Source organism: Cottoperca gobio, chromosome 21 (genome assembly GCF_900634415.1).
Source record: "Cottoperca gobio chromosome 21, fCotGob3.1, whole genome shotgun sequence".
Classification (NCBI taxonomy): Eukaryota; Metazoa; Chordata; class Actinopteri; order Perciformes; family Bovichtidae; genus Cottoperca; species Cottoperca gobio.
This window is the reverse complement of record NC_041375.1, coordinates 16,759,890-16,773,203: the sequence shown is the minus strand read 5'-3', so window position 1 is coordinate 16,773,203 and position 13,314 is coordinate 16,759,890. Positions and strand designations below refer to the sequence as shown.

The following is a 13,314-nucleotide window of genomic DNA, read 5'->3' as shown; positions in this document are numbered from 1 at the left end:
TGTGTCAATGGAAATGATGTTGTCAAAATATGATAACACAGCACCAGCTGTAACCCCTCTTAAAATAGACAGTCAAACTCGACAACATAACACACCTATTTCTGTAATCCTGCAGATTTACAAGATTAACGTTTTGAACTCAATGATATCGGTCCATTTTAAACAAAAACATTGTAAAATGCTTTACTTTAGTTACATATTCTTTTGCTTGCTTAAAAAGTGAAAAAGGAACTTATTGAATAAAGAAAGGCTGGTATAATTTGAATCAGATAAGCAATATCTATTTGTGAAATTTAACCTGCTTGAAGGTTTTGAGAGGGAAACTCAAACCACATTAATTCAGATGGTTTATAAAGTAAAAATATTTCAGTGCTATAAATTCAGTGGTTATTAAATTCCAAGTATTCAGTGCTGGTTCCACTTCACAGTTTTCAGTTATCTTATAAGATTCAAATAATAGCAGCCTTTCTTTGCGACTATAATACATCAGCCTCAAAGTGCCAAAGCATTTATGTTTCAACACAAATATGTTTACTCTTTCATAACCATAAAAGACAAAAGATGTAAAGACACACTAAGTAATACTTGTGATATTAAAGTTGAATCCAGTTACTCCCGAGTGTAAAATCAACATTCCACTCTGCAGCCTTCAGCTCACGCTTTAAACTGCTTTCAGCTCGTTGTCATACAGTAGCATGCAGCTTAAAACATTCATTTTAATCAGTTTTAAAGTAAGTCATGTTACTTGCTGGCTTCAGTGTGCTATTAAACTGCAACACGGTTTCAAAAAGAAAAACAATAAAATAGTTGTAGCTGTGAATGTGAAAATGTAATCTACAAATGTCTTCATCACATCCATTAGACCCATTTAACCATATTGTAGAGCCACACACCCAGGCATTAATACATAAAGAAAAAACATATAATAGTTCTAATGGGAAATAATACAACAGCAGCACCTAGGTGAAAAACAGCTGGAGTGGTGCTTGAAAAGACTTACCAATGTACAGGTTCCACTCTGGATCCAGATCCGCTTGATTGGCCAGACAACCCTTCACGACATTCAGGCAGTAGTTCTTACAGGGTTTTACTGACGGCATGCCCTGACAAAAGGGGCAGTACAGCATCTTGGTCAGGGCTCGAATACATGCTGGAGTGCTGTTTACCTGCAAGAACACAGAGAGGAATAGCAGTCATTAGCACCATAACCCATAAACATTTGAATTACATTGTCATTTAGTAATTAAATTATTCGCAGGAGGATTTACATGTCATTTTTCATTTTATTTGTACTTACTGACCACAATTAAGGATTCTTGGCAATTTTAAAGTGAGTAGTCCCGATAAAAGAAAGTGTGTCTGATCATTGTCAGACAGTTTAACCTGCATTTAAATGTCAAATATGAAGTAAAGACACATATGTGTATACGCCAACTCATCAGCCAGAACTAGCTGTCAAGTATTTTATTCATCTGTCTCTGTTGTTTATTGCCATGAAGACACATAAGAAAAAAATATGATGTTATTGTGTGACAGGGGGAGTTTGAAGAGGGCGGTAAGGTGTCATCAGTCATCTCACACACTCACACTCACACACTCACACTCACACTCACACTCACACTCACACTCTCTCACACACACACTCACACTCACACTCACACTCACACTCACACTCTCTCACACACACAAAGCACCAACTTTAGACAAGATTAAACATGCGCACACTGACAATATTTATAAAGTGTGCCATCACAGAAGATTACTCCACAGCAATGAAGAAAAAAATGCCTAAACATTGAACTATACCATTGTGTTGTAGGTAACTGGATTAATGTATGGATGATAAAGTCGAATGGTAATCAAGTGGACTCCATATCACAGCTATTCAAAGCACCTCAAAAACAGGACTGTTACAGAAATTGAAATACTAAAATACTAAATAATGTATTTCTTGACATAAGATCAATACTAATGCAGATGTCTTGCTTATAATGTGTTTAAGAGCTCAAAAATATGATTTATGGAGGCACATTCATGTGGTTTCGGTCAGAACCACGGGATTATGTTAGTGGGTGAAATCTGTATTAATTAATTATCAACAATTTAATTTATAACGCATTATAAGAGGATGGAAAACAACATAATGAGTCAGTTTAACAATCAGTTGTGGCAATAATTGAGTATTTGCATTTGTTTCATAGACTCCAAATCACAACTCGCTGATGCTTTTCAAATGTTTTTTAACACAGATTATAATTTTAGACACATTGATAACCATGAGAGAGATGTGCAGATCTTTATACACAGGTGTCTTTTTTCGGGAGAAGAACATTTAGAAGAATTCACAGCCTCATGTGGCACTAAATAAAATGATGTCTTGCTAAGCCATGCTCTTTTCTTGAATAAGACCAATGCTTCAATGTACGAGTGTCTGAGGATAGACAGTGTTGTGTGTTGTACAAATTGTAAAGCCGTCTTAGGCTAAAATCACACATTCCATTTGATTAATTATTGTGAATAAAATTGACTTGACTTGAACGGTGTGGCTTTGTCCACCAAACTATAAAGAAATACTTTCATCCGTCTCAATCAGGAGGTGTTGTGATAGTGAGGGAACAACCACAGAACAAGTTTTGGCAAAATCAGCTGTTCTCTGCTGTATTACATTCAGTACACTTGTGTAGACTGTGTACGTAGAAAATTGCAACATCTTTTCAGCGATTGTCTTGTTTTTGTCACGTGTAAGCTAGTACTGTGACATTTCAAATAGCAAATACAAACTTTCCTGCGTGACGTTGTAAAGCTGATTTTATTAAGTAATTTCTTAAGAACATGCGACACTCAAAAGCTTGCACTCTGGAGCCGTTAAAATGTTAGAAATTAAAGGTGCAATGTGTAATTTCGAACCACCTGCTCCAAAGAAATAGGGGGCAGTATTTCACCTCTACTGCTGGGTCCTTATCTAAATTCATTGATTATCAAAACCATCAAAAACTAGCGTATGTTAACCTGTGTGTGGCACTGGGGGCTGTATGGTCCGTTTAACGTTACGTTTTGAAAGTTTGTATGTTAGCTTGGGTCCGGGGCGGTAGAGACGAGAGAACTAATCCGACTTGGATACGGTCGGCGTATATAGCAGCACCGGGAGCAGCAGCTGGCTGATGGAGCGCTGAGTCTAACCTGTGTAACGGCAGCAACAGAAAGTTTGCCGATCCAGCAGGAAGTCGGCTAAATCAGTGTTATCTGCTCACTGCAAATGGAAGATCTGTCCGTCTCCCTTCTCTCTCGCACACTCTACTCCCGGCGGAGCATCCTCCTGGCAGCAGTGAGGACAAGGCGAGGCTGCGAGTCCTTTTCTCGTTTCTGCCACTTTGGATTTAATCAAAACAAACTGTCAAAACGCGCAGGGATCATGGATGTAATGTTGACAAGCCCCGAGTCTGCCCGAGTCAGGCAGCTGTACTTCTTCTCCCTCTGGCCTGAGGGCAGACTGGAGCTGCACTGACTCACTGTTCATCGTAGACTTTACGGGCCGGAACGGTCAGTTAGCATGCTAATTTCTAGATGTCTCTGCAACACAACACATCTGTGACATAACGTCAACACTGTTAATAATGTTAATTCATTGTTTTAATGTTTGAAGTTTACATTCTGGCACATCTTACACATTGAACCTTTAAAGCTTCTGGGTCGGCGCTAATGGACTTTTGTTTGTGTTCCATGAAGTGCCAACAAGCCTCTTATAAAACATCTGCACCCGGACATGCAAGACCTCACTAAGCTCTCATTTTCTTTAAAAAAACAACAACAAATAAAAACGTTACTCCAAGCATACTCCATGTGTACTGTAGAACTCATACTGTATTAGTTTTTGCACATTTTGAAGATGTCTAGCTCTTGTTCAACAGGCGATGAATGCACTTGTAAAGCCCCTTAAGAAGAGACATTTGTATCGAATTGTATTGCCTTATGTGAATACGCAAGGATGAACACAAAACATTTAGTGCTTAAAATTATAAACTGAATGTAGCTGCATTATCGCAGCAGGATGGGGAATGTACATGTTCTGTCTCTGGAAACTTATGAACCTGATCACACAGGGAAGCAAGGCTGCAATTTCTGTTAATACCTTTAAAGCAGAACAACCTAAAGGATTGTTGTGTTGTTGTTGCTAGGCAACTATAGAATACACGGGTGGCTCTCAGAGCAAAAAGCAGCCATAGAAAATGTTATTAAATACGCTGTGGTGTACCACTGCCTATTTAATAACATTGTAGTCATGGGATTTGGTTACTGTGGCCATTCTTGTCCTCTATGCTGCAGAGAGAAGCTTCAAAAGATTTAGCTACAGACAAATATACAGTTGCTGTTTCTAAACAAAACGTGTCACTAAACCGCTGGTTGGAGATAACATGTAGCCTGCAATAAAATCATAGGGAAAGCAGAGGTATTTAACTTGGGGCGGCAGCAGTTCAAGTCCCAAAACGGACTGTGGACTGGTAGCTGGAGAAGCGCCAGTCCGCCTCCTGGGCACTGCCGAGGTGTCTTTGAGCAAGACACCTCTCCCCAACTGCTCGGGGCGCCTAACCATGGCAGTCCCCTCGCTCTGACACTTCTCCATTAATGCATGTATATTAGGTCCTGTGCATGAGTGTGTATTTTGGGCCTATGTGTGTAATGTGTAAAAATAATAACTGTGAAAATTGAATTTCCCCTCGAGGGATTAATAAAGTATGTCTTCTTCTAAAACAACCTGCAAGATCTTTATATGTACTGCTATATTTCTAGATATTTAAAGCTAGGGTGGGTTATGTACTTTAGAATTTGTTGACATACTCTTTACATCCAGACACCAATCAATAAATAAAATGCTCGTACAAAAAAAGAAAACAATCTTGTATCTGCGGCAGTTGCAGGACTGTAATAAGTCCGTCCAATCATAGCATTTGGCAGCTAGTGATGCTAGGTACTTTCATCGTAAAGAGTTGGGAACATTGGGCTGGGTTTTTCCGGTTGGATAATTGTAATAACCTACACAAGCATTAAAATAGGTAATACGACAATAGTTGTCGTAACACCTGAACAATGGAAAGCTAAAGAGAATTGACGAAGTAAAGCGAGTAGAAAATGTACACTTGCTGAAAGTTTCACTGTGGGCATCTGACTGTATCTATAAAGCAGGTCTCAAAACATTGTTACAAAGTAATTTGCAGTAAAACAGGGATAATACAGCGAGAGATGGTTAAAAAGCAAATAAATTAAAGAATGGGATAAAAAAATCCCAAAAAGAAAATATTTGTATGATTTAAAAGACGACTGAGAGGCCCAAACAACAAACGCACGGCCACTTTTTGTAACAAACACAGTTTTTAAATTCTGAATCTGACAGGTAACTGTGGTGTAGCCAAGTAAATTAAGGTTAATTCTCTTGGAATGTGAAAAAGGTCTGACAGCAACATTTTGTCTCAGCTGTAGTCGGTGGATATTCACCTGCTAAGACCAGAATTAAAATACAATTAGAGAAACCATACGATCTTGGTGATGTGTGGTAATGTTTGCTGTGCCTGGACCCCAAACTCTTTCTCAGCCCGGTGCTTAGTATCATAAAGAGAAGACTGGAGGTATTTTTGTAGCTCCGAGGAGTCAAGGAAGGCTCAAACACACCGCCGTGACTACCAGAAAACATCCATACATCACCTCGCAGACAGCTGGTGTGACTTGTCACATACTTACTTGACTTACTTCTAAAAATGATCCTGCCAACACCCATCAACCTTACACAGATGTATGCTAGTCTTATAAAATAGACAATACTCTGCTTTCAGCTGAAATAGAGGTCATGACGACAAATAAGGATTTTTTATTATAATAATTATAATTATAATTATAATTATAATTATAATTATAATTATAATTATAATTATAATAATAATAATAATTATTATTATTATAATAATAATAACTGATAAATAATAGAAATTATGTCAATAGTACAATTTTAATTTTCAATTTTTCAATTCTTTCATCACATTAATTAGTTCTATTTTTTTTAAATATAAGAGAATATTAATGGTATTTTATGATTAATATTACACACAAATACAGTATAGTGTGTTATAAAAATATTCCAAATAATAATAAACCAACGCTCATAACAATAGAAGTGAATGCACAAGTCAACAAATTATTTTCATTGTATTGTATGAACATAGAAATGCAATTAAGCGATTGATAGAATAAAGGATCCCTCCTGTGGCAGTGGTTCACTTATATAGGAATATACGCAGGGAAACATGCTGGGAAATATCATACTATTTCCATTTTACAAAGTTGATGTAGCCCATCACTGTGACTTTAATGATAAGACGGCACAATGTTGCAACATTGTTAACACCCTTGCTTCTGTCCATTGTCATCTTACTACATTGAGTGTATTCAGATAACAAGTTGTTTGTTAAAATATTCAAAGCATCAACAACCAGACAGATGATTACAAGCCTTTAATCACTTCTGATAAACAGAAGCAGATGCACTGTTTGGTTAATGATCTGGGATAAGTATGAGCTTTGTTTTTGAGACGCAGACTCCAAAACACGAGTTTGTGCTTCCTCAAAGCTCTGCCAGGTTTTGTGTTTTGTCTCTTAAAGCTGTGAAAAGCAATAAAGTACAAAATCATTTACTTTAATTCAATACATATCGCAGCAGCAATAAGCATGGATGTCACATCTTAGAAGCGCTGTGCGATAGACACCTCCAGCAGGGTGTCTTATTCCATTATGCTTACACCCAATCCTTCATGAGTTTGTACCCTGGGGATCAAAGGGCTGCAGTCCCAGACACATGACCTGGATCTCAGGTCCCACTGAAATGTCAAGAGGTGAAGCTGGGACATGCTGGCTTGTGAGAAACGCAGAGTGTAACTCAGTATACGCATACTAACAACACATCCTCTGTGGCTGCTTCTAAATGAGCCCCCTCACCACTTCGACTGGCGAGGGGGGGAAATGAGACACACAGTGAAGAGAACATATTTAAAGTTCAATGAGTGCATCATGGTGGGGCTACATTTAGGATTTCTTAGAGAACGTATCTTATTCTCTCTGTGTAAGATGATTGAGTGTTACTATATTTCCATTGCATTCTGTTAATATACAGTACAGCAGATCTATAAATATTTGATAATCCAATATAACCAATATCAATAGAGTAGTAAAAGGACACCAGGGCGGTTGGGGATATGCAGCGTTATCAGAGTGCTTCTCTCAGCATGGCGTGTAGAAACAGCCCTGTTGTTGTAGAGTGTGACTAAAGCCAAGCCTTAGCCTCTTGCTTTTCCTTTAATCTTACTTTGTACATGATCAAAACTACACACACTCCCAGAGCAGTGCGATATACTGCAGAAGCTGCATTAAGAATACATCGCATCAAATAGAATACGAAGGCTACAGCATGATTAATGTCTTCTGTATCCTAGGATAACAAATATTAGGATATAGAGCAATAAACAGTGATGGCACAACATTCCCTTTTTTTTCTCCTTTTTCATTGTGTGGGCATTTCTCCAGAGCAATCTACGGACCCTTCAACAATGTGTTCTAGCCAGCACCTGAGCAAGCCGCCTCGAGCCCTTAACTTCCTGAAGACATGCATCAAGTGAGCACACAGTTGTCAGAAATGTATCTGGGAGGAACTTGTTCGCAGTGGAAAAACCAGGGGGAAACCTGTGCTTGGTAAAGAAACGCCAAACAGGGCCTTGTGAAAATCTTGACTTGACAATACTGAATATATTCCAACAGAATCAGCGAGAGCAATCAAAATGAAATATGGTTTTGTTTAAGGTTAGAAAATGAGAGGAGCAAGCAGTTGATTGGGTGTTTCATAATCCAGTTAAATTCTACTAAAGTGGTGAGCACTGTTACCTTAGACACTCTCTGGGCCACCTCCCGGCCAACAGATAGCCCTTGGACAAATGTGCGTGCAGCGATGAATGCCCGGGTAACCTGAGCCTTGAGCTTCCTGGGCACGTCTCCAAAGGGCTTGAGCTGGTCGGTGTACTTACTGATACACTCCAGATAGTCCTCAGTGATGACGTACTGGGAGTTGAGCAGCGTGAACATACGCTCCAGCAGCCGCGACCAAAAGTCATTAAGCATTTCCTCCAGGTTAACATTTCCTCCTGTGTAATATCGCTTCAGCTCTGCAAACAGGTTCTCAAAGACCTCAGAGTTCTGCATGTAAGGCTTGCCGTAAGTCCTCACGAACATCTCATTCAGGGACCTCTCCGTGTTCTCCAGTAGCTCCAGGAAGAATTCTGGGAGAAGAAGAAAATAAAAAAGTGTTACTTGTGACTGTGTTGGTGTAGAGATTATACTGGACATGGCATACATAGATATGGCTTGATAAGATGAAGGGGGAACCTTCCCTTAATTGGTGATTAAAATACAAATGCAACCAAAACAACATTAACTACGTCTGATTACAAGAGAGAATGCCTGCTTGATTGCAATGCCAACACTAAAAATAGCAAATCAATTTGGGCTTCTGTTGATTTCATTTTGAAGAGTCTTCCCAGCTTGGTTGATTTTTATCTCTAGGAAACTCTCCTTTTGATATTGCAATGTGAGCCTTCTTCATATATATTTCTGTAAAGCAATAAGTTATGTATTTGCATTTCATGAGGTCTGTATTGTATTGTCCATAGATCAATATACTAAAATACATTCCTGCACCAATATGAATTGCTGAATGATTTCCTATACACAGATTTGCACTGGAGCATTGCTCTATATGCTGGAAGCAAAAGGTTGTCAGATGAAGTGCAATAAATGATCCTTCAATAAGATTCCACTATACAGTTTGTCTGTAAGGTTTGCTGCCGTTGTGCATCCTAGTTTTTAGGCACCACTTGCTGTTTGCCTCATGACCTCTATAACTCACCACAAATTGAGAAGGGATGATAATATTTCTGACCATCTGCTCTCCATAATGATAGTCCTGGCGTTCAAGGACCAAGATTAAAATTTAAATAGGCTTCTGCACATTTAACTGCAAAGAAAAAAAAATAGTAGGCTAGGCAGAGGAGACTCATGGTGGTGGAGGTTACGGAAGGTATTTTATATTCCTCAGTTATTGTCTTTTATAGAGCAATACGTTTCATCAAAGTTTTGAAGCAGAATACATTTTTTGGGTCACTTGGCAATAGCAGGAAAGCTGTAAATACAATATTGACATATGATCACCTCATAAAGTTGATATGCCGAACATCGCCTTTTTACACATTTTAGAAGACATTAGCATTTCTTTTGAGCCGCCTTTCTGGACACAATTTAAGTCCAATATTCACTCTCCTTTTAGTTCTGTTGTGGTCCCAACTACTGACGGGAACAAGGTGCTATATTCTATGTTGCCCAGCCAGCCACTATTCTGCCTGCTGTTTGGTGCTGGACGGGTAGCGCACACTGCGTTTATCAAAGATGTGTCACTGAAAACAACTACCTGCTCTGGATCTGGAACAGTGTTGATGAGAGCAGAGAGACTGAAAGTTGCTGGCCGCAAAACCAAAACATTGAGCTGAAAGACTCTAAAAGACTTTGGAGAGTTGAGGCGATAATCCTCTTTGGGTTGATCACTCAAACAGCAACTTTCACTTTACACAAAGTCTTTTGATCCATAGTCAATACAAAAAGGTCTCTAATTCCACTGCGGTACGGGCTAGTGGAAAGAGTAGTGGCGGTGTGAACAAAGCCGGCAGTAAGAACAATAAATAAGTGGGGATACTTAAAAACATGCATTAATACTAGTGATTTTTCTCTGGATTTTAAAGTAACTGCCACCATTGTACATCTCACATTCTTCACATGATGCAATTCATGGCAGCTAGGTCACATGACTACATAATCACTAGATCCCTAATGCCCTCTGAGCAATTCACATAGCAATCACTTATCAGAATGGCTCTGACAAAACTGTAATGGATTTGAAGTGGTCATTAGTGCTCAGCAATGATGGTAAAAAATAAAAAATGACAGCAGCAGAGAAATGATACCACATCAAATCACATCTGGTTAGCTGTATCAATAAGTGTCCATGTTGCAACCCAACAGAAAGTAAAATATGCCTCACCTGCTAGGTACACGGGATCATTAGCACGTTTTATAAATGGTACCAGTTAGTGTTAACTGTAAGACGTCCTCTGGGGATCTGATTAAATTAGCATTACTCTTACACCTTTTTTTTCTGCTATCTTAAGAGGATGTCTTTTTCTTTCAGTAGCACATACTGTATGCGGGACTTGTGATGTTGGTCAAAGTAATACTTGAGACTATATGAAAGACTACAGTGAAAAGTTCTTTAAATAAATAAAAAAACAAAGCTCCAAGCATGATTTGTGTTTCAGAGGGTCGTTGTTGGTAATGAAAATAGTCAGTGGTGCTGAGCGATATGCACACTGATTGATGACAGCTTCAAAACTATTTTCATCTAAGACGAAAATGTGCATTTTAGAAAAAAAAAAGATCTTAATGCAGTCCGTTTCTTTGCCTAGTTTACAGAAATATTAATTGAATACAACCCATGTAATTAAGGTAGAATGTATTGTTAATGTGGAAAGTACATTTGAAAATAATTCTAAGCTCTGTTTTGAAATGATTATGATGAATAATTACATTATGGATGAACTCATTATAATTCAGTGACTAATATATTTAGTTAAAACAGACAACTTAATCTAATTAGGGAGATTCATGTGAGGGATCATATTTTACAATAACAAATTAAGTGAAACGTCAGAGACTAAAAATATCAGGAAAGCTTACATAAATCCTTAACACATCTTAGTAATTAAGAGGTCTGTCCAAATGAATGGTGACAGAGCTGCAAAGAGAGGATAATGATGCTGAAATGCTGGACAGCGCTGATTCTAATACTCTCAACTTGCAGAGAGTTCATTACATTTCGCAGTTTGGCTCCAATTCTTCACTTGTGTGCACAGAGTGTGCAGAGGTTACACAGAGCCCTTCTCTCTGCGATAAAGAGAGAGCCTGCGTTTCCGTGCTTCCACAGCTGCTTGCTCTCACAGAGACCTACTGACGGATGCTCTCCTAGATGTCAGAGATGTCAGCAGCAGTCTCAATTTCAGCAAACTTGAAACAGAGCACTCCTATTTTGCAAAATTATAGAAAAAAGGCAAGTTGCATGCTTTTCATTTATAAGCAGACCACCGTTTCTGGAGAAATTATAACGCATGTAACTAATGGAAGAAGGTGTGGATGGGATGACATCTACTGTGAGGAGCCTTGTGGGAAGTGGCCAGCAGAATTAATTACTGCAAAGTCTCCTGAACTGTGACCAGCCATAACTCGGGAGGATATAAGTGCCTTGGTTTTCCACCACAATTCCCTTTTCTTCAGTTAGTAATTACAATCAATGATAAAAAAAAAACAAAAAAAACACACAGTGTGGTGGGGAAACCGTGGCATGGCTTCCTGGACCACATTCTCACTGGACCACATTCGACATCTGTGCAAGCAGATAACCGTATATGCATATTTGTATACAAACAAAGTAATCAAAAGTCTATAACAGGCTGCAATCAACAGCTAGAATGGGTATCCATATCATAGTCTGTGGGTTAATAGTCGATGTTTAAAAGTTCAGGAAATGTTCATATAGCAGCACAGTTAAAGTTCAGTGTTACATCTTGAGCAATTCATTATAATAGGCAAGATGCTTTTTGAGATGGATGTGGGATGGATAGCTCAGAATGTGTGTGTGTGAATCTGTCTCAGGCAAAATCCATACAGTATTTGGAAACAAGTAGTAAGTTCAAACAGGGACTCAGAGTGGAGTGCAATTTAAGAATGAATATAATGAGGCTGCATAATTACTGCAAAATCTCAGGAACAAGCAGATCAATTGTTCACTTTCATTCATCAAAGGTCCCAATGGAGATTGTTTTGATCATTTCAGGCAGAAATTAATACAGTTATTAAATTCAAAGTACTTTTTATTCATCTTTAAAAACAATGAGAAGAACTCCCGTACATTGTCTCGCTTACTACTGAAATATTTATTAAATTACAACTTTTCAGTCTGTCCGACCTTCATCTGGGAGATGTGCAGAATCACAAGACTTCCACATGCACATACAAGCTGCCTCAATCATCCAATGTATCCAAAACAGCACTGATGATCACGCTTGATCTCACTCAAAGCATATGCGTCACCAGTAAGGAAAAAGCATTATAAAATACTAGAAAGATACAAAAGGACTCAATATAACGATTATCAAAAGGTCAAAAACCAATAAAAAGAATAAGTGAATTTAAGAACAAACATACTGATGTATTATGAATCTTTCAGTGTTATCAAACTAAATACATTCATTCTAGAAACAAGTCCAAAAGGGAAGGAAAATAGGGACAAAGCTCTCAATTTGTCAAAAGGCATTGTTTATGTAATTATACACGAAACATATCTATCTCCAATTAGCATTAAATAGTCACAGGTCAAGGATGCACAACCACACAAACAAATAGCATAATATCCCATTCATTAGCAGGAGGTTCATTTATACAGTAACCTCCATGTTTGACCCGGGCTTGTAAAATTGGTTCTGAATTTGATTATTCTTTATGCATTTTTAAGCATTCTTCCAATTCGAAGACATTTTTGGCAGAAATATTATGCAACTGCTCAAAAATGCAAGAAACTTGTTGAATTTGCATATTTCTTGTGAATATAAAATCAGAAATTCCTTTAGGGACTGACCAATACTAAAAATGATGCATATAAATAAAATGCTCTACTGTTTTTGGTAGCTCCTGTGCAATGACATGTATGATTGGTGATAATTTTACAATGTATTATTTTGAGTGCAGCCTGTTTTCTATTTTTCAGATCATTTGTTCGATGTCGTCTATGTAAGCAACACATTGTCAAAACTATCTGATATTTATCAGTGAAGCTACGCTGAGTAAACTGCATACGTTGCAATGAGTAGAATAAATACCCAGTTATCTCCAGCAGATCCACACAGTGTCTTCTACAGACAATCACAGAGGGAGCCCATTTCTCACCGTGTGATCATTGAAACTGCATTACGTAACACACACATGGCTTGGTTTGCAACCTACTGAAGCTCTTACGCCTGGACATGAAACTAGCACTTTTGCTGCCAAAAGGAGCATTTCCTCATGTCAATCAGAAGAGGATCACCGATTGGCTTGACAGGAGGCACCGGTCTACAGAGCGCTGCCCTGAGTGCTATGCTAGTGTACAGAACATGACAGGCTGACCTTTTCTGTCTATACTTTC

General features: G+C 38.3%; 1 protein-coding gene across 2 annotated transcripts in view; it reads right to left on the bottom strand.

Annotated features, from left to right (window-relative positions):
- The window catches only part of LOC115026771 (glypican-6-like), an 88,323-nt gene that overhangs the window by 47,334 nt on the left and 27,675 nt on the right, over nt 1-13,314 (bottom strand). For both annotated transcript variants that reach the window (XM_029459730.1, XM_029459729.1), the window contains 2 exons: nt 7,920-8,311; nt 1,001-1,166 (listed from right to left, as the gene is read on the bottom strand). In XM_029459730.1, the coding sequence (XP_029315590.1) occupies nt 1,001-1,166; nt 7,920-8,311 (558 nt within the window). The remainder of the gene's footprint in view (nt 1-1,000; nt 1,167-7,919; nt 8,312-13,314) is intronic.